Source organism: Spea bombifrons, chromosome 10 (assembly GCF_027358695.1).
Source record: "Spea bombifrons isolate aSpeBom1 chromosome 10, aSpeBom1.2.pri, whole genome shotgun sequence".
Lineage (NCBI taxonomy): Eukaryota > Metazoa > Chordata > Amphibia > Anura > Pelobatidae > Spea > Spea bombifrons.
Genome location: NC_071096.1, coordinates 22,624,217 through 22,651,384, shown reverse-complemented (window position 1 = coordinate 22,651,384; position 27,168 = coordinate 22,624,217). Strand labels below are relative to the sequence as shown.

Genomic DNA, 27,168 nt, shown 5'->3' with positions numbered 1-27,168 from the left:
GATCCAGATCCCACGCAGCTGCAGGGGACCTGGATCCTCCTGTGCCCCGCCCCACTTACCGGTACTTCTGAGTCCCCGGTGTGTAGCTGGGGCAGCCTGTAGATGTGCGGGGAACTCTGATCTCTAACAGTCGGGGAAGGTCTGCGCAATGGACGCAGACAACCCCTACTGCTAGCCACGCCTCCTTCCGGCTGCAGAGTAAGTGCGTGGGATCTGCACGCTGCCCCGGCTACAGGGAAGTCAGAAGCACTGGTAAGTTTGGGGGGGCGGGGGAGGGAGTGTTAAATGGGGGGCATAAGGCATTTCTGGAGGCAGAGTGCTCTGTGAAATGCCTTTTAACCCCCTTAATGCCACTCTGCCTCCAGAAATGCCTTTTTAACCCTCTATACGCCACTCTGTCTCCTGAATGCCTTAAACTCCCTATATGCCACTCTTCCCCATAATATGCCTTTTAACCCTCTAAATGCCAGAGTGGCATATATATGGGTATAACGCATTTCTGGAGGAAGAGTGGCACATAGTTGGTCAAAAGGCATATTATGGGGCACAGTGGCATTTAGAGGGTTAAAAGGCATATCATGGGGCACAGTGGCATATAGGGGGTATAAGGCATTTCTGGGGCAGATGTGCATAACTGGGGGGCAGGTTGGAAAATAGAAGGAAATAAAACCAAAATATTTTTCTCAATCATAGCTTTTATTAAAAAAAAATAGTTTAGATGAATTAACATTTACTGGTAAAACTTTTTTCCTATAGGGTCGTCTTATATTCAGGCTTTTTCTTTTTTTCCTAAATTAATATTCAGATTTGGGGGGTCGTCTTATAATCAAGGTCGTCTTATAATCGAGCAAATACGGTATTTCGGGGAGATATGTGAGGAGGATATTGTCAATGAAGAAACTACTAGAAAGAGCACACCGTAAATTTAAGTCCAAGAATGTAGATCCAAATCTCCCAAGAGTTGTAATCATTCGCTTCCAAGATCGAAAAAGGAAAAATGTGTAATTTCTCAAGACCTATCAATATATACAAGAATACAACGAATAATATTAAGTGAGGTGAAGTAATTATTACCAAAAAAATAAGGAATGTCTTTTTTGGAAAAGTGGAAGTCTTCCTTCCAAACTTGAATCATGTAAACAAAAGAAATAGTAACAATAAAGGAGAAATAAAGGCATAAAATATATATATATATATATATATATATATATATATATATATATAAACAAATTATATATATATATATAAACAAATTATATATATATATATATATATATATATATATATATATATATATATATATATATACCGTATTGGCTCGAATATAGGCTGCACCCGAATATATATAAGCAAATGGTTGGGGCACAGGTACATGTAAGGGAAGAAACTTTATCACTTTTATTTATTTTTTTGAATAACTTTATCACTTTTATTTATTTTTTTTAATAATACTTGGGAACACGCGAATTAGGCATACTATACTTTTCCATATTATCTCGCACACGAATATAGGCCGCACCCTAAAAGTTAGGTGCTTTTTTTAAAAGAAAAAAATTTCAACCCCCTCCCCCCCAAGATATGCTGCCACTCTGTCCCAAAGATGTGCCCCCGAGATATGCTGCCACTCTGCCCCCAAGATGTGTCCCCCCAAGATATGCTGCTACTCTATCCCCCCCCCCCGAGATATGCTGCTACTCTATCCCCCCCCGAGATATTCTGCCACTCTGTCCCCAAGATGCCCCCCCTCACCAGACTTACCGGTGCAGACTCCACAGGGTCTTGCGGGGCCGGCGGGGGACATCTACGCATAACGCGTATTCAACTTCCGGTGCCGGCACTTCCACCGTGGGAAGTACCGGCAAGGAAGATTGTTAACGTACATCGCGCAGACGTTCACCGGCTGTGGCGATGCGAGCATAAACAACCTCCGCTGCCAGCACGTCTGCACGATGTGCTTTAACAATCTCCCTTGCCGGGACTTCCCCCGTGGGAATTCACGGCAAGGGAGATTGTTAAAGCACATCGTGGAGACGTTCCAGCAGCGGAGGCTGTTTACGCGCATCGCTGCTGCCGGTGAACATCTGCACAATGCGCTTAGACAACCTCCCGTGCCGGCACTCCACCCGTGCCGGCACTCCACCCGTGGAAAGTGCCGGCAGGGGAGGCTGTCTGAGCGTATCAGAGAGTAGGGTGCAGGTCCCCTGCACCGCTGCGGGGAATCTGTATCCTAACCCTGCTGCCCCCAAATATAGGCCGTGTGTGTGACGGACCCTTCCGTCACTGGGGCTTTTGGAGGAAACTGATGGCTAGCCTCCTGCCTGCTGACAATGGGCCCTGACATTAGATGGGGTTCTGTTCTTGGGGAAGTGGGTACGCTATTGTATGTTTTACCACATTTCTCACACAGAGACTCAGAACCGTAAATGCCAGCTGGACATCCTGGTGTAAGAAGAAGAAGAACAATCTGAGTTGTGAAGAAATGTATTAATGTGTTAGGTGCTAGGTGTTAATACTGCCATTCACTGTCTTTTGTGTACCCCCTACTGCTGTGTATGTAATAACTAAATACACAGCCGGTAGCTGTTAATCCTGTTAGCTCTATGTCCTAGCCATTGTTTATTTCAATTCAATTATATGTCTGTCATCATTCTATGGCTACCTCCCCAATTAATGTAATTATTTATGTCTCATGTAATTCTGTCCTTTCCCCGGATATTGACATGGTAATTAGCTCCTGTGACATTTGTCTTGCCCCATTCTTACTTGTATATATAGTTCTTGTGTTTGGTTAAACTAGTACCTGTTTTACCTCACTACGAGTCCTGCCTTGTTATTGAGGTAAACCCCAGTGCTGCCCTTATCAGGGTGGTAGAGCGCTGTATACTTCCGTATACTACAGTGCCGCCGAGGTTCCTGAGAGGCTGTATTTCCTGCTGTCGTCTGCAGTATTTCAACCTGATGATCCAAGTCGTGTATGTCCAGTGACTATGGGCAGAAGGAAGCAACGTCTGGCGGGAGTACCCAGTCGGGGTACAGGTCGGGGTACCCGTCACAATATATATATGTGAAATTTCTTAATGTCTCCACCTTAGGGCCATACCGCTTTCTGGGTTGTATTGCCAAATGGCAATGGGTTTGGATACGCCTTTAAAGAAGGTCACTCAGGTTGAATAAATGGATAAATATGATTTTATTTATAGATAATATGATATTCTTGTATGAACACAATCTTACCAAGTATTCACAAATCACAAATCTGATCAGAACAATCGATTATATACTTACATCACCGAGAGGCTAGCACGTCACCTGTCTGGAATCATCAGCTTGGAAGCACCGGCGAACAATATAGAACGGAAAAGGAACACCTTCACGAGTGGGTAGGTCTTAGAAAATGAAAAATAATTTACAATACCCTACAAATCTTGCTGCTCCCGCAGATCAACACTCCTCATAAGTGTTGTAACAAACGGTATATAGACAATGGTCGGGGCGCATAGATATGTGGGAGAAAAAAATAAAACAAAATATAGTGTAATAAGTTCGTACAAAAAATTAAAAATTTAAGGTATTTGTTGCACTCACAAGTGTATTAGAAAATGAAAGCTCATCAGAAGTCCACACTCTCTTTCGTCTTAGGAACTTCTGTATAAACGATAGAAAACGGAATAGTGCGATAAAACTAGATATGGTTTAATAAATATAGATTAAAAACTTACAAACGAGTAGGCATAACAACTGGGTTATGCGTAAAAGCAATGTCCTTCATAAAGGTAAATGGACGATCAGCAAGTCCTTTGTGAAAGTCCCGGTTTCGATAGTTATAAAATTCTCAAAATGTCTCAACGCGTTTCGCCGATTTTGTTTCGGCTTCCTCAGGAGAAAATCAAAATTCAATCTGTGTCCTGTCTGTGTTTTCGCGGTTTTTTAAAGGTCCCGGCTCGCCGTCTCCTTCTGTTTGCGTCATCTCGACGTCATCACGTTTAGTCTTTTCTTTTTTCTTTTCTATTAGATTCCTCAAGACGAAATGACAGCAGATGTTGTGGAGTCCTCCGCTTCATCATATCAACGGGACTCGTAGTTGCCAATATTCGCAATCGGTGAGTGTGTAAAATAAATGATTTATACAATCAAAAAATGACATATAGAATGTTTTTCATTTTTACATTCATTTCTAATTGCAGGGATATATCAGCGGAGCATCGAGGGACCCATAGAGGAAAAGACAGACAGGCTGAATCAAGACAGAAGACATCTGTGTATGTGGTTTGGCGTCTGTCCAAACTTAAATAGGTAAGTGAAACAATGTAGCAACATAGTAGCAATGTTAATTGGTACCAATTTAGAGATTAAATGTGTTTATTGAATGTGTTTTTCTTTTCATAGGAATCTATCTTATTGGACAGAACTCCCATACGAAAAAGAACATCAGAGAGAGATATAGAAGAAAAGTATATTGATCGTAACCTCGTTAATTAATTAATTAATTGGATGTTAACGATTATGTTACTGATATCCATCTTTTCTGCGGTTAAGCAATTAACCCGCAGATGGAACAAGAATAGTATAGAAATAATGCTATTAAGAGAGGAGGAATCTTGTAAATATCTTGTATAAAATCATGTGTACAAAAACTATATATATAATATAAACGCATATATGTATTTATAATTAATATGTGTTGTAAAATGTATTTTGAATAAAAAGATCTAATAAAATAAATGGAGAGATATGTATTGTGCTTGTTAAAAAAGGAATTAGTTTAAAAAAGAAATTAATTTAAAAAAATGAAATTAATTTAAAAAAATGGATATGTCGAGTTCTACATTCAAACCGTCTTTCTTGTAAGTTTGAAATTTATATATCCATTCGGTTTCTTTTCTTGATAACATTTCTTTTACGTCTCCTCCCCGCCAGTGAGGGGACACTAGATCAATCCCTATTATTTTGAAATCGGGGAACGAAAATTTATTACATTTCACACAGTGTCTAGGGACACTGTGTTTCATATTATTATTTCTTATTCCTCCTAAATGTTCAAGGCCTCTTACTTTTAATTCCCTAGAAGTACGTCCTATGTACTGAATTCCACACTTGCATTCTAGTAAATATACTACATTTTTTGATGTGCAGTGTATAAAATGACGAATATTATATTCTTTTTTCGTTATGGTGCATTTAAAAGAGGTAATTTTTTTATCTTGTAAGTGGCAGGTTTTACAGAGTTTACATATGCCACATCGATGAAAGCCTACGGGTTTATGGGTTAAAAAATTATCCCTATTCATTTTTTCATTTGGAAGAGCGCTGGGGGCTATCAAACTTTTCAAATTGTTTAATTTTTTGTATATAATTTTGGGTTTTTCTGGAAGAAACTTTTTTAGTACGTTATCGCCCTGTAGAATTGGCCAACATTTTTCGAATGCCTTTTTTATTTTAAACGCTTTATCATTATACTGAGTGATAAAAGCGAAATTAATATCATCTGTTTTTTGTGTTTGTTTTTCTTTTTTATGCTGCATCTTATCTCTTTTTATATCTTTAGTTTTAACTAAACTGTCTTTTAATAGTTCATCGGGGTAATTCTTCTCCTCGAATTTTTTAATTAGATGTTCACTCTGGTTAATAAAATCGGTCTCCTGTGTACAATTCCTACGTATTCTAGCCAACTGGCTTTTTGGAATATTTCTCAGCCATTGGGGGTGATGGCGGCTGGAAAAATCAATAAAACTGTTTCCATCGGTAGGTTTAAAAAAAGTTTTTGTAATGATTTTTTCATTGTCTCTACCGATAAGTGTGAGGACCAAAAAATCTATTTTTTCTTTATTGATACAAGAAGTGAATTTTAAGTTGTATGTATTGGAATTAATGAAATCTATAAAACGTGAGAGTTCTTCAGAAGATCCTTGCCAGATGATAAGTATATCAGCGATATAGCGTTTCCATAGAACCAGATTTGCACCAAACGGATTATTTGACCATATCTGATGTTGTTCCCAATCGGCTACATATAAATTAGCATAGCTTGGTGCAAATCTGGTTCCCATTGCCGTGCCGCATTTTTGTAGAAAGAATTGATTGTTAAACAGAAAATAGTTATGGGTGAGAATGAAGTAAATGCATTTTGTAATAAAAAGATTTTGTAGTGGATCTATTTGTGGGTCTTTACTTAGAACATTTTTTATAGCTTCCACCCCTTGTTCGTGTGGAATAACTGTATATAAGGAAGATACATCAACCGTTATCCATGTGTATCTATCGGACCAAATAAATTCTTCCATTATTTCTAAAATATGTGTAGTGTCTTTAATATATGATGGAGTTTTTGTAACATATTTTTGTAAAAAATAATCCACATACTGAGAAATATTATTTGTTAAGGAGTCTATTCCGCTTATTATAGGTCGACCGGGGGGAAAAAATAAAAGATCGCTAAGAAATTAAATTCTTTTTTGTTTAGGATGTTATTATTTTTACCTTCTGTTAAAAGTTCGCAAAGTTCTTTTTGAAACGTTTTTGTAGGGTCTCCTGGTAATTTCTGATATGTGGTTCCATCGTCTAATAGACGATGTGCCTCATTCATATAGTAACTTTTATCTAAAATTACCGTAGCGCCTCCCTTATCAGCTGCTTTGATCACTATCTCCTTATTTTCTTTTAATGTCTTAATACTTTCTTGTTCTTTTTTAGTTAAATTGTGCTGTCTTTTTTTATCATTTTCGAATTTGTTAAGTTCTTTGAGAAGCATGTCCGAAAATACTTCCAAATATTCCCCTTTCTCTTGTTGTGGGAAGAACTTAGATTTCGGTTTAAAATTGGTGTGTATAAATGGATCATTAGTAATTATTTCATTAGGATCTGTTTGTTCTTTTTTCAAAAATAATTTTTTTATCGTTAATTTTCTAATATATTTTTGTACATCGATAAAAAGATCAAATCCATTAGGACCCTTATTCGGGGCAAATTTTAAACCTTTATTTATAAGTGACAGTTCCGCTGCATTTAAAGTGTGAGCTGATAGATTATTTATTTCATTGGGCGAATGTTTACTTGGAGGTATTAATAGTTTTCCCTTTCCTCTGCCTCCTCTGAATATCTTGTAATTCTCCTTTTTTTTACTGGAGAATGTGCTGTCAGTGGGAGTTTCTGCTCTTGCGTTACATAGGAGCGGTATGTTGGACCCTTTAATAAGGGTCTTTGTTTTGGGGATGGCCCCCTGCCTAAAAAAGCTTTGTTAAAATCATTAGGGATTTGAGATCTATTTCTTGTTAAAATAGGAGAACGTATAGGTGACGGGTTGGGCTTTCTTTTAGGGATCGATTCTTTATATGTTTTTGTGTGTTGTTTAATCTCTCTCATATCGTATCTTTGTGGTGATTTATGATATCTATATGACCTCTCTCTGAAATTATCAGACGTACTTCTATCTCTGCGATTATTTGAAGGGGTTCTAAATCTTGGTTTTTGGAAATTTCTATACGTATTTCTTCTATATTGATAATTGTATTAATTTTTAATCTCGTTCTGGTTACCTTTGTGTAATTATGTAATCCCCTAACGGAATCACTTTTGTCTCTTTGTAATTTTTTACTTTTTATTCCTATAATTTTTTCTTCTAATGTTTGTATTTTTCCAATTAGATTTTTATTCCTAGTTTCTATTTCGGAAATTTCAAATTTTTGATGTATATTGTCTTCTACTTGTCGAATTTCTTCTTCTAGCAAACTTAGACTTTCTTTTTGGAATGTTACTAATAATCTCATCAGTTCTATAGAACATTGGTCTAGAGTGTTATTCCACTTTTTTATAAATGCCTCATTATCGACTCCAAAAGCGGGAGTTTTTTGTAATCTGAGGCCTCGTGGTATTAAATTGTTGCTGATATAATGTTCTAGGAAGGTAACCTCCCACCATTTTTTCAGTTCTTTTTCTGCAAGTTTCTCCAATTTATTAAACATATCTGGAGTGGTGTAATCTTCTTCTGTGTTTTGTGAAAATATAGTGTTTATTTTTTAAGCACCGGCGAACAGTCAGACAACCTCATCGGGAAAGTATCAACACTGTACAGGCGTGCACTCCTATACAGGTAATTGAGGCTTCTGACTAACTAGGATCCTCCCCCTGCTTTTATACACAAATTTACGTGTATTGGCCTTGTGTTATTTACTGCACGCGTCACAACCTTGCGATTGGCCAACTCCCAAGGATATGAGCCATACAGTTACAAGACGCTTCAGACAATATGGGCAGTATGCCTGGTACTTGCTACTCTATGTTCTGACTATATTTAGGATATCTTGTCCTTGCTAACACAAATAATTCTATAATTAGGTTACATTAGGTTACAAAGAATCATTCATCAAATTTATCTATACAGTGGGTAATTGTAATACCCAAGCTATTAGAAAAAAAATGGGGTCCCAAAAAATTTAGGGATGCTCCATCAATCTTGGTATGACTATTGTGTGTGTTTAGAAACCCCGGGGGGTTGGGATTTTACGGGCGTTACTCATCGACCATGGTTAAAATATGTACAGTAAGTTTCCAGGGTCTCAACTCTCCTTTCAAGTGAAAAGTATTATTGGATTTAATATTTAGACACACATTGGCAAAGGTATATCACACTGGTATGCAAAATATTTTTTTGTTTTTCTACACAAAAATATGAATATTATTGAACGAGTGGGACAAGGGCACTTAATAGTGGCAGAGGATTTTAACTCTGTAATGGATGTAGACCTTGATAAAAAGTTGAAATATCCTAATTCTAAACAAAAACAATATGCAAAGAAGTATGACCAGTTTTTGGCTTAAAACTCACTTATCGATGTCTGGAGAACTGTAAATCCATTAATTAGGGAATTGACACATTATTCCTTTCCTCACCAATCATATTGCCGCATAGATAGATTCTATATAGATAAGAATACATGTAGTAAAGTCCTTGAGGGTAAGATTGAACCGGCATTTTGGTCAGACCACTCCCCCGTATCCAGTGGCGACTCTAGAAACAATATATAGGGGGGGCACACAAGATACCACAGTCAAACTGGGGGGGCATTAATAATTTCCACCATTAAATCATACCACTGAAAAAACACACATATATATATATATATATATTGCCAAAAGTAATTTGCTATGGAATGATACTTTTGTTATTGGACAATACAATACTTGATCATTCAACATGGGAAGCCTGAAGCCACAATTTAGCACGACTAATCCTTAAAATCCTTTAAACAACACAATACCTTAACTTTCCCACTAAATGATTTCAGGGCCTAATATTAGTCCTTGCTGCCGATATATATAAATATATATATATATGAATATTAGACCCAGCAGCCGATAGCAGGTATAGATCGACACATTAACACACAAAGCCAGCTTTGCATGTATAGATCAATTGAAATTCACTTGTGATCTCAGCACTGAAGGTATATATCAAATAAACAGAATCAGACATACAAATCCTGTATTTGCAGGTATACAATAATAATATATGAAATGTAGCATTGCAGGTATAGATCAAATCAATACATGGAAACAGCATTGCAGGTATTAATCAACTGAATAAGACATACAAACACTGTATTTGCAGGTATACATAAATAATGAATGGAAACATAGCATAGCAAATATGGATCTACAGAATAACCCACAAACCAAGCTTTGCAGGTGTAGATCAATTGGAATTCACATAAAAACACTGCATTAAAGGTATATTTAAAACCCCCTAAATTACAGGGATAGATCACAGGTTGCACACCCCAACCACACTGCCCACATAGAACCTGGCCAGCACCCAGATAACACACATAAGATTTGCCATCTTTGTCCCATATACACCCTGCCTGTGCCATCTTGGTCCCCAAGGCTCAAACATCCTGCTAGTGCCATCTTTGCCCTTCCACAATTATACATCTATGATACACACAAACACATTAACTCATGCTCTCCCTCATTCAGACAAATCATCCACATATTAACTCATGCTCTCCCTCATTCAGACAATTCATCCATTTTAAGAAACTACACCCCTTGGAGCTTCAAATGAGGGGTTACATGTATTTCTAGGACACAAGTTGAGTGCACAAATAATGATGGAATATGTCGCTTTGGCTTGAAAATATGTTTTTTCTAACCATAGCGACATGTTCATTTGTGTCTTGCGCACTCCAGGTTTGTACTAGAAACACATGCAGCCCCTCATTTGATGCGCCAAGGGATGTCGTTTTTGCAAATGTGTACTTTTTGTGCCATAATTTAACTTCCTACATGAGCAGTAATGCCACGTCAAGGCTTCAACCCTAATTACTGATCATTCACACGCCTTTCATATCTCCATTCACTCACAGAAGCACACACCATACTTTAAATACATTCACTCACAGAAGCACACACCATTTTTTCCCCTTACAATCCCAAAGAAATGATGGTAAAGGGAGAAAAAAAAATCACTTTTACAGCAAAAATAAGTTTTGCAGTAAAAATGCAAGGCGCTCCAGGGATGATATGGTTACTCACGTACTGCACAGCCTAAATGGCTGATTTTAATAATATTTGCAGTTCATCAGGATTTCAAAAATTGCCTCCCTCTACCGTTGGCTAAATTTAACCCCATGATCAATGGGATCATAGGATTAAAAATTAGTATCGGCCATTTTTAAAAAGGGAATGTGACTTTTTATAGCTATATGATCACTGTGGTAACATTGGCTACCACAGTGATCATTTAGCTAGAATACTTAAACTTTTTTTTTTTTTAAGTTAAACTACTTTATGTTTAAATAATTTAATTTGGAGGTCTCTAGGCAATTTTGATCTTTTTTTATCTGCCTTTAGAGACCCCCAAATCATTTTTTTACATTTTTATTTTTTTTAACTTAATATTTTTTATTCTTTTTTTTACAATATACCGTTGGAAAGGTGAGGCGGTATGTAGCTGCTTAGATGCCTGAGATACAGGCATCTAAGCAGCATGCCCCCATACCTCTTTAACTGACAATTGACAGTTGTTAATAAAGTTGCGCAGTGACGTCATCGCGTCATTGCGCGAGACGTCACCGGGCAGATCGGGTGGCCCCGGCGATGCCCTTCAGTGTGAGGGGCAGATCGCCGGGGTAGGTGGTGATGGAGGTCCACAGACCTCCATCAAGGTAAGATAGTGCTAGTGACGGCATGGTGCCGTCGTGAGCACCTGACTGGGACTGCTAGCGACGGCACCATGCCGTCGTTAGCAGTCAAGGGGTTAAAGTCCCATTGTGGGACTGTCCTGGGTGGTTACAAATTCTGCGGGGGGGCAACAGGGGAGGGCAAGGAATAACCTAGGGGGGGCAATTGCCCCCCCTTGCCCCCCTGTAGCGACGCCACTGCCCGTATCTTTTAGTGGAATTAGGTAAAAAAAAAAAGACTGATAAATTTTCAGTGATAGAGGCCATTGTATCATTGTATCAAGACAGCAGCAGGGACAGAATGTGGGCTGCATTTGAACATCTTAATCCTTCGTGACAATGGCTGATTTTATATTTCTTACCCTTCATGACAATGGCTGTTTTAACATTTCTGCAGTGCTCGTGTTTAGCTGTAGTATTCTTTTTTCTCACTTATATGAATACAAATTACATCTTGTTTTTTCAGGACAAGAAGGGTTTTATTTAGATGCCATTACTTTGATTGTATCATCATTTACTAAAAATAGATGTGATGGACCATGTAGAGACGGATGGTCTCTGCCGTCAATAGTTCCAGCGATCTCCTATGGTGCCCTCGGTATACTCCAGACTTCCAGTAACCAAGTAGTTACACTCCACGATGAAGTGTCCCTTGTCCCCAAATCACAGACACAGTCTTAGGCTTGAACAAGTAAGAATCTCCTTTATTGTACACCAAACATCAACTTTATACCTGAGACCATCTTGAAAAGTACAATACATAAATACATTAGCTTAAACACTTTAACTCGCACCAATCAGGAGAGATCTAGAACAGGGAGCAACCAATCACAGTGCAGGGGGTGTGGTCAGGGGCGGCCCACATCCCATAAACTTAGGGACCAATCAAAAGGGGAGCTACCCTCCCTATCATATATGGATATCCGGGGGTGTGGCTGTAGGTGTGCCTACCTAGCAGACTCCTACAACCTTGCCACAGATGCTCCTGTGACAATAGATGGTGAAAAAATTAGTAAAAAGGACTTTTTCTTGAAAAATCTTTTACTCATCTACAAAAGCTAATGAAAAAAGCCTGCTAAATAGATTCTACTCTTTGTCCTGACTTTAGAAATACTCAATGTTTATTATGGGGGGGGGTATGTTAATTTTTGTAATTACCATGTTTGTAATGTAATTCCTGAGTTTTAGTGGCCAATGTGCTTTTTTGCCTTAATATGAACATTTTAGACCATTGGTTTCCCACTTTGCTAGATAGCCGGGATGGGGAGGGGTATTTGTTAGCAAAAATCAGGGAATTTGGTGGGTTGAGATTCATGCAAATTTGGTCCCAGGAAATGCAAAAGTTGCTGAGGAATTGAAGAGACAAAATATGTGATCTGGCCATAAGCAAATCTGTCCAGTAAAGTGGGCACTCTGGAAGAGGTGTATATGTCCAGCTCCATAACCTAACAATTAGTTAGGATTCTATAGAGGTGTATGGGGTATGGAACCCACAGAAAAGCGAAAGACCTATGTGAAAAGCCAGGTGGGAAATCTGGGTTGTCCAGGAGCGGTAGCATCTGGGTGGGAGCTGTGGAGAGCAGATCTAGCCGCCCAACTGGCTCCAGACCACTGTCAAAGAAACTAAAACCTGCATTTTGGGCTTTGGAGTTTGACCACAAGTAGTACATGATGCCACCGCGCAATGTCTCCAGCTCCAGTGCCACCCATAGCTTACTGCCATTGTTAACCAACCACTCTACAATTCTTAAGAGGTGTGTTGCCTGATAGTATTTTAGAACATCAGGAAGCGCCAAACCACCCCTAGATTTCAGCAATATTAGCTGAGTGTATCTCTGACGTGGGTTTCGATTACCCCAGACAAATCTAATGATTCCTGATCTCAGGGTTTCAAACAATCCTTTGGGTATATAAATTGGTAGGGTCTGGAATAGGTATAGAACCCTTGGGAGCAAATTAATTTTAATCATGTTTTATACAAACCAAGTTTTTATGGCTTCACCCAACTGTGTAGATCAGCTGTGAGGGAATTTAAAATGGGGCAAAGGTTAGTTGATATAATTATGTGAGATCCGCTGCGAGACACACACCCAGATATTTCATCTTGTGTGTGCACCACTGGAGTGCAGCTAGGAAAAGAGGGCCCCTGAAGTGCAGAGAATAAAAACAGCCAATCTGCCCTGTTAAATGCCTTTTTATCATCTGTTGAAAGGATCAGAAACTCCATCTTATCCTTGTAAGCCTTGTGAATGATATTTACAAGCGTAATCATATTCTCTTTTGCTTCTCTGCCAGGGACAAAGCTAGTTTGATCAGGGTGAACCAGCTCAGGGACAACCCCTGCAAGTTTCAATGTCAACATCTTAGCAAAAAGCTTCAAATCTGCGTTGAGTCAAGATATCTATAACTTTGGCACTGGGAAGGGTCCATGTTTTCTTTAGATGTAACAGTGATTGTGGCCATGAATGTTTGTGAGTATAAAACTACACCCTCTAATATGGGGTTTAGTGCAGATGTGGGAGTAACTGATCAGAAAAGGTTTTTTAGGGAAAGCCATAGGGACCAGGACTTTTTTCTGGGAAATGTCAGTTCCTCTAAAGAGAAATGATTTCCCAAATGGGATGCCTGTTCTTGTGAAAGCTTTTTTTATGTGTTCAGCAAGATAACTGTCAATTCAAGTTCTCTTACTCTCTGTATTCTAGATTGTTTTGAGCTGTCTGGACTATACAATGAGGAATAGTAGTGGAGGGTGGCGCCAGCCATTTTATCGGAAAATGAGCAATGTTTCCTGTGTGTGTCAACACACAGAACTATCCCAAACCCCCGTCCACATTCAGCAGCAGTATTCGATACTAAAGCTTAGACTAAACATTGGACAGCATTTGCATTGTATATGAACACTATAACCCAGTACAAAACACATATCAAATAGAAATTATTCATATAATCTCAGTAGCTATTAATGGCTTAGGAAGATGTCCCTTCTTAGACATGCGCAACAAGATCATTTTCACAGGAGGACCACAACCCCATCCCAATACCTATGACTATACCAGAAAAAAACAGACAATATATTTTGGGGGGAGTGTATAGACATCTGTATCCTTGCACAATCACGGGAGAGTGAAATGGGCAACAAGGAGGTTCAGAAATCAACATAGCAGTAACACGTGATCAGGACAGTTCTTGTTGGAAGACCCTGTCTGCCCGGGCCCAGAAATAATTCCCTGTCTGTTGCCTCCTTTTTCCACTTCTGTGCTCCCTACAGGATGTAAAATGTCCTGTAATGGAGGGGATGTTATGTCAATAGTATATGAGATCCACCTGGTTGATCACCATATGTAGAAACATTTGCCTTCACCAAGGGGGCTTTAATCTGATCAAGATGAGGATGTCCCCGGATTGTCTTTTCTGTGTTGAACATACTCATGGCCGCGGGAGGTCTACTTCTCATGTAAACAGCATATTATGTCCCTGGGATTGTCAACAGGGGATCCCCTTAGCCATAGTGTCCTATGGCCACAATGATCCGATTCTGTGAAGCTTCAGGCCTGTCCAGGATCAAATTAAATAGATCAATGAGAATGTGTTTGAGATCCTCAGACTGATCACTCTCAGGTATACGTCTCACTCCTATATTAGATAATCACCCTATTATCTAAATCTTCTAGGTGGCTGTAGAGTGCATATAAGAAGTATACACACCCCTGTAAAAATGCAAGGTTCTTGTGATTTTAAAGAATGAGACAAAGATAAATCACGTCAGAACCTTTAATGTGACCTATAACGTGAACAATTCAATTGCAAAACAAGCTGAAATCTTTGAGGGCCATTCTTTAAAATCACAAGAACCTGGCATTTTAACAGGGGTGTGTAGACTTTTTATATCCACTGTACATAATCTGGAGATTGGAGGAGCTGCTTTGAATTAATCTTTCTAGCCTCTGTGTTATCTGTTCAGAGTCCTGGGCCTGAGACTCCAATTCAGTGACTCTGGGTTAATATCTTCCTCTAAGGGCTGTGACGTCTTGTCTGTGTGTTTATGAAGAGAGTAAAGTCGTCCTTTGTGGGCAAGGAGGCAACTATCTGACTCCATTCTGCTAGAGGTGGTCCTTCTATTCCGCATTGATGAGGCCTCCCGCGCTATGTTGCTTTCCTCTGACTGCGTCTGAAGGGCAGCTGGTGTCTGGAAGAAACCATGTCTGGAAGTTGCAGTGGACGGTCTGCTCGCCCCAGGTGTTGTGCTGCTTTTCTGAGCGAGGAGCGAGATGCTAAGAAGTTAAGCGGACATCTCTATTGGTTGGCAAGCCACCTTTTGCACGTTATTGGGCAATAAGTACAACTAGCATATTGCTATTTCAAAACTATTGTTTTTCAAATATGTGCCATTTGGGACATCTTTGTCCACCCCATCAAACCATGTACGTTTAAATACATATACGTTTAAATACTAGACACACAAATGTTACTTGAGGTGTGAAATTACAGCTCCTGGTATATGTCACTCTCATCACTCTCTGGAGTACAATGATACCACCATGCATTGGTTTGTCAGCTTGTAATTCAGTTTTTCATCTTGGAATTTTGATATGTTAAAAATTCTGCCCCATGTCCTCTTTGGGACATCTTTGAACCCAGCCAATTCAATTTACCCCATGAAACCATATATGTTTCAAAACTAGACACCACAGAGTATTTAAAATACTGGTATTTTTACCCTTTCATTGCACTATGACATAATCATAGTTTGTGGTAGTAATTTTTTGAGTTTTTTCCCCACACACATTCTACATTAGTTATGAATTTACAGCTGTTTTTCCATGCACTAAACATTTGTGGTGGTAGTCTTTAACAGGTGTTTTTATTTTAATTTGGACATCTGGTCAGTCTGTGTCCATGTCCTATTTTTGGGAACCTGGCCAATTCGATTTACCACACTCAATCAGACACCCCATGGGCATTTAGCATTCCAGTATTTTAACTCTTTCCATGCGAGAATTTGTACTTGCTCATAAAAATATGATGCATATGACATGATGCATTATCATGGTGGAAATAGCCATCAGAACAGAGGCAGACATGTTTGTGGAACTCTAAGTTGGGTTGTCTGAGGGCAATTTACGCAAAGTATTTCATTATGTGAAAATGTTTTGGAACTTGAATGTTTAGCCGGATCATGGAGAGCTTTTGTGTCTCATACGACGACCCGGTAAGATTTTACAAGGTGTTTTATTTATAAACGGCCTAGAGACTGAATACGGCTGCAGCTCTGGCCCTTCAAAGGAACATGTTATACAAATGAGGGTACCTTTTGTTGTTGATTTCCTTCTAAGCACTTTTTTTTTTTTAGCCGTCAGTCACTCATTTTACTAAATCGACACAGACTTGCCTGCAAACCATGATAATTTCTTAACAGCTTAGGCCTGTGAACAGATATAGCAGGTTATTCCAAATCAATTGTAATTTTTGGCCTGCAGAATGCTACTTAGGAGGACAATAATACCAACAGTGATTTACTACACATTGTCTATATACCTACAAATTTTCATCCAGATCAGCATAAGTTGTAAGCCCTACCCCATCCGCTATGAATACATTTCAAAGTAGTGGGTGATATCCAATTAATATAATATTGTATAACAATATTTTGTATTTCCTAAGTATATCACACACACACATATATATCATTCCATTGTATATGAGCTATAGGGCCATTGTATATTAAGTACACAAAACCAGACTTGGTCACATATCACTGAATATTTTAGTTTTAACACATTCTGGTATAATGATATTTTATACAATTTAAATAAAATTAGGGTTTTAAACTTTTTTTTCTTTTCTTTAAATGTAATTTATTACTTTTATTGGCATGGCAGCAGGTGCCCATGTTACCGGTTACATGACTAACATTTTTCTAAATCTGAAAATAATTTTATAAACCCCATCATTTTTCTTCCAGAGATTTTATCATGTATCAGACAAAAAATGTATGCATGACATTTATTCAAAGCAGATATCATGGGCAACAATCCTATATGCAAATGATATGACTGAAGTCTGTAAAATGGGTCCCCATCTTGCAATTTCACAACTGGAATCGCCCAGAAAGAAGTCCCAGTCTCTCGATGTTTCGATGCAAGACACTATACACAATTCCCATGTATTTAGCAGGGTCGCCTTCTCTGGTAAAGTCTCTGGAAAATACACCTTTTCCTGCTTGGAAAACAAATCTCTGTGGGAATGGGCCATTTTCTTGCACAAAGTCCCAGACGCTGAGAAGCAACAGACGTACCTCATATGGTGCAAGAAGGGGGAACATTTCATGCATATTTGTGAGTGTAGGAGGAAGCAACTGTCCCTCTCCCATACAGGAAATTAGCTCACAAGAAGCTTGTAGGTGCCAGGGAGACCTCTCGGAGCTTGGTTCACGAGAAGCCTCCCAATGCGACAGCAATGTTGCCAAGAGCCCCCTTAGTAGCACTGAACAGTAGCAGAGCGCAGGCCGACCCAGTGCAACAAGGCGGAGTAACTGAAAGAGCAGAGGGTTACGGCGGAAACACTTGTAGATAACCAGGTCTCTCTGCACAGTGGTACGTGCATGTTCCTCTGGAGGCCATGCAAGGTCACCATTTGTCACATCAGGACAGACACATTCACTTAATGTCACTGCTAAAGTCTTGACTGCCTCTGGATCTAAAGTGGCAGGATGCTCACCTTCCTCACCTTTCCTGGCACAACAGCAGCAGCATAGTAGCGCAAGGAGGGTCTGGGTGTTTTCTACACTTTCTTGCTGTCTGCTTTGTCTGCTTCTTTCGTCTGCTTTGAGTCCTGATCCAATCACACCAGCATGGAACACAGACCAAACACTGCCAGAAAAGTCAACAGCTGAGCAGAGGTGGCTATTACTCTCCAACAAAGAGGCCGCTGCTCCATCAATATTATGACCTTGTGATGCAGACCCATGGCCTCCAAAGAGCCCAGAATTTCCCTCATGCAGGGAACCTTCCACTAACTGGTGCACTACTGCTTTTCTTCCAGCAGGAGACACCCTAGACAACTGAAGAAGCAAACAGGAGGAACTACTAACGCCAGCACTGCTATGTAAATGCATGGAACGGAAAAGGAGGTGACAGGAAGACTGAATAAGGAGATGAAGTTGAGAAGGTGGAAGGGAGGTGGGAAGAGAACAAGAGCACAGCAGAAAACATGCTGCCTCACAGACCCCAGGAACTTTGTGCAGCAGCAGCTGCCCAAAATCAGATAGATATTTTGAAACAGTTTTTTCAGTCTCCCTACCTATACTCTCCCCTTCACTTTGCAGAACCAACGCAAGATTCTGCAGGAGCTGAAGTGTCTGCTTATCAGTCAAGCCTCCTGTGTGCACCTGAGCCACACAGTGGGTCACTGCAGCTTCTCTTAGTCCTTGCATAGATGGAGAGAGAACAGCACTGAGCTGCACTGCAAGTCCCAACTCCTCTGGATTCTGAGCTAAACTAAGTAATAAACCAAGTGCCTCAGGAGCACAGGATGGACTGCTGTATAAACAGAGAAGTCCCAGAAGCTGGTGAAGCCAAAGGTAGCGCTTTCTTTCCAAGCGCAGCATCTCTGTGCATACCTCTGACAGATACACTCTCATTGCATCCAGAAAGGGCACAGCTCGTGGTGGAGCATCACATGACCCCCGCCCCCCAGGCTTTCCATAGACTTGTTTCTGCAGGCTTAAGAGTAACAGCCTCACAATGCGATCACAAGCTTCTCTGATTGAATCATTCACAGTGAATCCAGGTGTTGTTATAACAGAGGCAGGCATTGCTGTATCAAGAAGGAAGCGAAGGAGACGGGGAGCACCTACTGATGTTTGGCATGCCAGATGAACAGTCAAGTTAAGCATGTTGTCTAGCTCTTCGCGAGGAAGGGTAGAGCAGTGCTGCTGCAACTGGACCAATGTTACTGGCTTTAGAGAATCTACTAGTTCTTCACATACATTTCCTAAGAGAGATGGTGAAAGTGCTCCAAGCTGTAAGAGATAAGGTAATGTGGTCCGATGTTGTTTACTGCCAGGCCTGAGGCTGTCATGGAACATTCTCAGTATTTCCTGTCTGATACTTGACCCGTGACGTGAGCTCAGGTGTCGTAAAATACCTACAACAGAACCCAGCTTGGGTACACGTTTCTCAGGGGCTTCAGAATGCGAACTGTGGGCACAGAAATCTTTTAGGCCACAAGAAAGGACACGGCTAATTATGGTGCTTGGAAATGAATTACCAATATGAGCCACCACCCAGTCAAAGTGTGGAGAATGCTGTACTGATGTGTCCAACAAGGCATCTACACAAGCATCAGGGCAGCTGCCAATCATAGTGGATAAGCAATGAGTATATATGTCCATAAGCACACGTGTGGCCCCACATGACATCCATAGCTGCAGTAATTCATTGAGGCTGGCAGAGTGTGGCATACCCTGTCTGCCCGCATGTTTACTGCTCAACTGTCCCATGAGTTCTATAGACCAAGCAGAGATAAGGGGAGCCCATGTGTGAGGGTTGAATCTAATGAACTCCTCCAGAACCTTTTGCACTTCTTGTGTCACCTCATTAAGTCCTGGTGTCGAAGCAGGGAGGGCTCTACGCTGAGATGATGAAGGTGTTGCTGAAAGGCTGTCTATAGAGTCTCTTTCACTCAGAAAAGCACAGACACTATCATGGAAGACAGAACGCAGGTGCTCCAATACAGCATGCCGGGCAGCAGGAAGACAACGTAAAAGCAATAGTGAGCAGCGGGCATGTTCACGATGGGTTAGCTTATGCCCATGCTGGGGGTCTAAACCACTCAAGAATGACTTGATCTGAAGACAAATCTCCTGTGGGCTGTGGGAAAGAGACACATATAGAAAATAAGAGACATGTAAGGTACAAATGAAAACACACAACTGTTTAACCCCTTCGTTCCCCTATAGACGTACCGGGACGTCCAAAAAACGCCCACAAAGAAACCCCTATGGACGTCCCGGTACGTCCAGCGTCAGGGACACATCCCTGCCGCTGCACGGGAGACCAGGCTGACAGGGTATGCCACACTCTGCCAGCCTCAATGAATTACTGCAGCTATGGACAGTAGCGTACCTAGCGGGGGGGGGGGGGCGGTCCGCAAGGGGTGCCGCTCATCAGGGGGGTGCCAACTTGCCGGCACCCCTCCAGAGACTGACAGCAATGTCCGCCGCTGGAGGAGAACGCTCGCAAGGGAGCGGTATCGGAGGTCTGTTATAGACCTCCGATACCGCTCCCTCGCGATCCGCACGGCAACTGCCGCTGTGCGCCGGGGTTTGTTGTCAGATCCTGGCGCACAACACTGAAGCCGCGCACACCGCCGTCTGTGCCCTCTGAACCAGGAAGAAGACAGAAGAAGAGGAAGAAAAGGAGCTGACTGCTGTAAGAAGAAAAGAGCTTTCCTCTTTTCTTCTTACAGCAGTCAGCTCCTTAGGAAATCATTCAGTGAAAGTGACAGTGAGAGTGGATTGGCAAGTGTGAAATATGTGGATTGGTAAATGTTGATTGGTAAATATGGAATCTGTGGATTGGTAAGTGTGGAATCTGTGGATTGGTATGTGTGGAATCTGTGGATTGGTATGTGTGGCATCTGGAATGGTAAGTGTGGATTGGTAAGTGTGGATTGGTAAGTGTGGAGTCTGTGGATTGGTAAATGTGGAATCCGTGGATTGGTATGTGTGGAATCTGGATTGGTATGTGTGGAATGGTAAATGTGTGAGAGTGATGGGTGTTATGCTGTACCATTTCCAATGTATTTTTCATTATATAATTATGCTCTAAAGTACATCATAACTCCCATCACTCTATACTGTTCCATACAGTGGCAGAGCTGGGAGACAGAGGCCTTGCACCCCCACCGCAGGACTCCTGAAAGGTAAGTGAACTTCAAAGGGGGGAGAGGGTAGATAGTTAGGAGGGGGTAGATAGGGAGTGAGATGGGGGGACAGGGGGTAGATAGGGAGAAGGGAGTGAGAAGGGGTAGATAGGGCAGAAAGGAGGGTAGCAAGAATATTGAAATAAAGAGTCAGAATGAGAGAGCGAAAATGAATGGATTAATGTGTGGATGAAATGTGTGAATGAGTGAGAGAATTAATGAATTTGTAAGAATGCATCAATGAATATGTGTAAATAATTTGAAAGAATAAATTATTGTGTGAATGAAAGTGAATTAGTGAGTGACTGTAAAAGTGTTTGTGTTAATCATAGGAGTATAGTTGATTTGTCAAAAAGGCAAAGATGGTATAAGCAGGGTGTTTATGGGACAAAAATGGCACAGGCAGGGTGTTTATGGGACAAAGATGGCACAGGTAGCGTGTTTATGGGACAAAGATGGCGTACACTCGGCTGTTTGGGAACAATGCTGACTCATGCTGGGCTGTTTGGGGGCAAAGTCCTATGTGTGTGTAATTTGGGTGCTAGTCAGGTTCTATGTGGGCAATGTGGACGCCGGTTTTTTTGGAGGGTTATTAAAGAAATCACTATTATATGTTCAGTAAATGTTATTTAAACGTGTTTATTTTACTTATAAGTTATTAACCCCTTAAGGACCGGGCTCATTTTTCGTTTTGTACCCTGTGGGACCGAGGCTGTTTTGACACTTTTGTGGTGCTTGTGTTCAGCTGTAATTTTCTCCTCACCCATTTAGTGTACCCACATAAGTTATATATTGTTTTTTTCAGGACAAGATGGGCTTTCTTCAGATACCATTATTTTGATTGTATCATCTTATTTACTATAAAAAAAATGGTGAAAAAAAGAAAAGAAACATTTTATGACTTTTATTTGAAAAATCTTTTACTCACCTAAAAAAGCAAGTAAAAAAACTAGCTAAATAGATTCTACTACTTGTCCTGAGTTTAGAAATACCCAATGTTTTTTTGCTGTTTTTTGTAAGTTATAGGGCAATAAGTACAAGCAGCGTTTTATGATTTCCAAATCTTTTTTAACAAATCTGGTCATTCTGCCTCCATCTCCTCTTTGGAATATCTTTGAAGCCGGTTAACTCAATTTAACCCCCTCAAACCATATATTTTTGAAAACTAGACACCCCAGGGTATTCCAAATGCTGTTATTTTAACCCTTTCCATGCACCAATTATAGAACTACACTTTGTCAAACTTTGTAATAGTAATTTTTTTTATTTTTTTTTTTACATACATTGTACTTTAGTTATAGATATACAGGTCCTGGTATATGTCACTGTCAAACAACACCCCAATGTGTGTTCAGGAACATCTCCTGAGTACAGCGATACCCCACATGCATGGGTTTGTCAGATTGTTTGGCTGGTAAAAGGCTACTTTTGGGGCATGCGTAATCCAGGTGGTCATTTGGTCATTCTGCCTCCATCTCCTCTTTGGAATATCTTTGAAGCGGGTTTACTCAATTTAACCCATTCAAACCATATATTTTTGAAAACTAGACACCCCAGGGTATTCCAAATGCTGTTATTTTAACCCTTTCCATGCACCAATTATAGAACTACACTTTGTCAAACTTTGTAATAGTAATTTTTTTTATTTTTTTTTTTCACACAAATTGTACTTTAGTTCTAGATATACAGGTTCTGGTATATGTCACTGTCAAACAACACCCCAATATGTGTTCAGGAACATCTCCTGAGTGCAGTGATACCCGACATGCATGGGTTTGTCGGGTTGTTTGAGATTTAAAATGCCACATTTGGGAAGTGCGCTTTTTTTCTCCATTTTGAAAAGTCTGTACCTATGCCCTATCTTTGAGCTCGGCCACTCCAATTTACCCCATCAGCCATTTTTTTTTATATATTAGACACCCCTTGGGTATTTGAAGTGCTTTTATTTTAACTCTTTGTTGAGATTTTTGAGACATTTTAGCACTTGCTCAAAATAATAAACTTTATTTTTTTAATACTTTTTTTTATATATATATTTTTTTTTTTACACATTTTGCTGGTACTGGATGGTTCATCTAGTGACATCACTGCATAATTATTTTTAAATGTTAGCACATTTTTTTTTTTTTTAAATATTTTACTAATCACATAGTGATTAGAAAGCTGGGTTCCATTGACTTGCTTGGTTGAATGCAGTACCTGTATTCAACCTGCAAGTGGAGCCAGAGTTCTCTAGAGGGTCTGGAGACCGTCTAGCGAACTCTTTCATCTTTATTGTTTTTTTTCCCGGGCCGCCGCCATCTTCCTGATGGCGAAGAACACCGGCAGCTGCGGCTGTGACCGCTCTCCGGAGCGGTCACAGCCCATCCAAAGGTAAGTGTTTGGTGTCGCTGGATGCCTCCTGATCGAGGCATTCCAGCGACACCATTTAAGTTTAGGAGGCGATCGTTGATCGCCTCCTAAACGCTTTTAAAACGGGCGGCTGTTGACGCCCCGGGGAGGGGCCAGACATGGCCCCCGATGCCAATCTCGGCGTTACTGAATGCCTCGACATCGAGGCATTACAGAAACGCTGTTTAAGCGAAGAAAGTGATCGTTGATCACTTTCTAAGCTTATTTAATTTTAGTGACCATTTAGTGACCTTCTTGTCATGACGGTCCTGAACCGGCAAAGGTCGCGAAGGGGTTAATTTATTTTTTCAGATTTCTTGTTGTTTACAGTTGACATACAGTTTACAAATTTTTGCAATAAATATTCTTGCCAACATAATTTTGTAGATGTCTTTACATTTGGGAGGGGGTGCCACTTACAGGATCCGCCCCGGGTGCCAAATACTCTAGGTACGCCCCTGGCTATGGATGTCATGTGGGGCCACACGTGTGCTTATGGACATATATAGCAGAAAAAAAAAAGTTAAATCATTAAAATAATAAAATAAATAATACTAAAAAAAATATATAATGTGAGCTGTGATGTCACTGTGACATCACTGGCATGTTCAGGAGGTCCCTAGGAGGACCTCTTACCATTACTGTATAAAAAAAAATATATATAAAAAATACAAAAAAAAATGTATAAAAATTAATAATTTTTTTTTTAATATATAAAAAAAAATAAAAAAAATTCTTAAAAAAACCTTACATCCCATTGCCCTAGCATAACATCTAGCCAGTATAACCCTTCTGCCCCCGTTCACAACCCCCAAACCCGTTAAGCCATAGGCATAAAAATTATACACCTTATAGTATGCTCCCTGATGCTGGGAAAGTCTGCAAAAATCTATATAAATTAGGTATTTCTGAAATCAGGACACCTGAATTGATAAACTTGTAGGGGATTTTCCATCACTTTACCTAATTTTGTGAGGATTCAGAGGGAAAATGTAAAAAAAAATTAGTTTATTTTTCTAATCTTCGCTAGTTTTTACTAAATTTCTCATTCTAAATTTTCAGCTAATCATCCAACTATGGTATCAAACGAAAGCTCTATCTCTCCTTGAAAAAACAATATATAGTTTGCATGGGGTTAATATAAAGAGAAGCTAGATAAAAACATTAAATAAAAATAGGCTGTTGATTGGAAAAACGTTTGTGAGGCATGTGGAAGGAACACATATGGTAGTGCTGAAGACCTTTCTGACACAACCATAACTTGATTAACATACCTGATTGGGGATGAATCCCCCTGCTGTTGTGATGCAATCATTTGACCAAGGTTGTATCAAAGAAGGATGCTGTACAAAAGGGCATCACCTGCGATTATACATATACACAAAAATGAACATGTGTCAAACTATATTGATATCAATATCAAACAATAAAGAAATCTTAGTTTACTTAGTAGACTGACACAGAAATATTGAGCTGAACGACTTTTCTATAGAAAACAACTTCATTAACCAAATTACCTAAAAGAACCTAGGTGATTAGATAGTCCTGCAACCTTCACCGAAAACAAATAAATCCTCAGCAACAAGATACACCCTCCGTCCTGCGTTTCTGTCTCTTAAACTGAGCTTCTTGTTGATGACGTAGTTCCTGCTTGCCGCCATCTTTGTTGGGGACTCGCATGTTAAGATTCGCAGCCATCTTAGAAGAGTGTAGGGAGGGTTGTTAACGAAACAAAAAAGCACATGAAACTTTGTACCACATGTTGTGCTTTAATTTTATGAAGCGAGACGCACAAACCCAGCATTACATGGAAGGACTTCTGCAATCGGCCTACTGTGACTAATACTCTTATTGTTGAAAGACGCGCGTTTCGCATATCGTCTCACTAGTATGTATTAGGCGTATTGGTTATTGCAAGCGTTGACGGGCATACTTCACACTCTGGTGACCGCTGGTGTAATCAGGTTTTTCCTAGCGGTGTTTTTGTTATTTCGTTTTCATGACAGTCCCCACTACAAATGGGTTGATATTTTTGCAGAGAATCATTCAACGTCTTCAATGAAGAGTGAGAGCTGTCTTAACAGTCGGGATAATCCTTTATCGAATTCATTGAGTTCAACAAACTGAGAACAGTCCCCTAATTTTAATGTATTCCCTTTTTCAAATACCTTATATGGAATTAAGAAGATTAATAAAAACATGATTATTAGCCGAACTTCCATTGCACATTAACAATATATAAAAATCGGTTAACCCCTACGTTCAGCTACTAACACACTTGCTGTATGAAAGTGGTGCCTGCAAGAAAACTCAGGTGTCACCGTGTCTGCATTGTCCTCAATGTCCTGTGCAGGTGGAAGAGGGGGCGGTTATATATTATTTACACACACACACATTGGTGTCATTTCTTCCTCTGTTAGGTAGGGTCAGCCATGGCTGGGTTAAGCCTACTAGTTGTAAACACCCTACACACCCAGGCATGTTTATAATAAAAAAAAAATAGAACCATAATTATATTTAAAAACCAGTATCCCATCACCACAGTGAATGGGATAGTCCAATCAGCAGGGGCCATTGTTGTAAGATCCACTTATAAACTTTCCATCAGAATCAGTAGCTCATGACCTTAATTCCTTGACGAAAATTGACACATGCCTCCTAACATTTCAAAATGAGAAAGAGGGACACTTTTTTTTTTTTTTTAGATTGCTCTTGCAGCACTCACCAATACAAGCAATTGCACTTTACAATGTTGCGCTTGCATCGCCACTTAACCCCTTCAGGACCGGGATTTTGATACTAACGTGTCGCTAAAGGACCAGAGCCGTTTTTGTGTTTTTGCCATGTCTTTCTTCAACTGTAATTTCTCTCTTATCAATTGGTGCACCCACACAAATCATATATTGTTTTTTTCAGCACAAGTAGGGCTTTCATTTGAAACCATATTAAGCTGGGTAGTACATTGTTTTGTTTGAAATAAACTGGAAAAAGTGGGGAAAAAATGAAAAAAAAGCATTTTTTTACAGTTTTGTATACATACAAATTGTACACACATTGAACCAATGGGAAAAAATTATCCCAAATATATTCATTAAGTTGTCCTGATTTGGAAACCACCCAACATGGCCAGGATTTTTATCTATTTTGACCAGTATAGGGCAAATATTGCAAGGCATGCATTACGTTTTTGAAATGTAATTTTTTTCAAATTTGGCATGGTAGTCTAATAACTGCAATAGTTGTCACAGATACTGATTATCCCCCCAAAATTATATGTTTATGAACAGTAGATAAGTCAAGGTGTACAACTAGGGTCATTTTGACACTTTTCAAACAGGGATTTTTTCGCCAATTGCTGCCAAATTTTGAGGTATTTTTATATTTTTTTGTTTTTTTTTGCATATGTTGCAATGTTGCTTTAGATTTTATATTATATTTTGTATAGAATATGTGCAACTGCAGAACAAAACACCAAATTGTGTTCACCAACATCCCCCGGTTCCAACAAGGCCTCACATGCATGGTTCATGCATTTTTTGAGGAAGCTATGAGGGCAAAACTGGAACATGCGCATTTTAGTTTTCAAATTTGGAATTTTCAGAAATTGGTTTCCTGGGCCCATATCCCATTTGGGACATTTTGGAAGCCCCCCACTGTAAATTACCCCATAAAAGTA

The 27,168-nt window shown here is 39.8% G+C and overlaps 1 protein-coding gene across 1 annotated transcript; it reads right to left on the bottom strand.

Moving 5' to 3' along the window:
* Nucleotides 1-17,166: 17,166 nt before the first annotated feature.
* On the bottom strand, nucleotides 17,167-25,109 carry INTS5 (integrator complex subunit 5). Its single transcript, XM_053448797.1, has 3 exons — nucleotides 25,010-25,109; nucleotides 24,767-24,854; nucleotides 17,167-20,047 (listed from the first exon to the last, which is right to left on the bottom strand). Exons 2-3 carry the CDS (start codon nucleotides 24,805-24,807, stop codon nucleotides 17,266-17,268), a joined length of 2,823 nt encoding a protein of 940 aa, XP_053304772.1. The 5' UTR covers nucleotides 24,808-24,854; nucleotides 25,010-25,109; the 3' UTR covers nucleotides 17,167-17,265.
* Nucleotides 25,110-27,168: the final 2,059 nt, after the last annotated feature.

Bases quoted from the DNA above. Each gene is read 5' to 3' on its own strand.
- INTS5 (XM_053448797.1), bottom strand. From the start codon at position 24,807: ATGATTGCATCACAACAGCAGGGGGATTCATCCCCAATCAG. The intron at 20,048-24,766 runs GTATGTTAATCA...TCTTTCCCACAG, and splicing joins GGGGATTCATCCCCAATCAG to CCCACAGGAGATTTGTCTTC.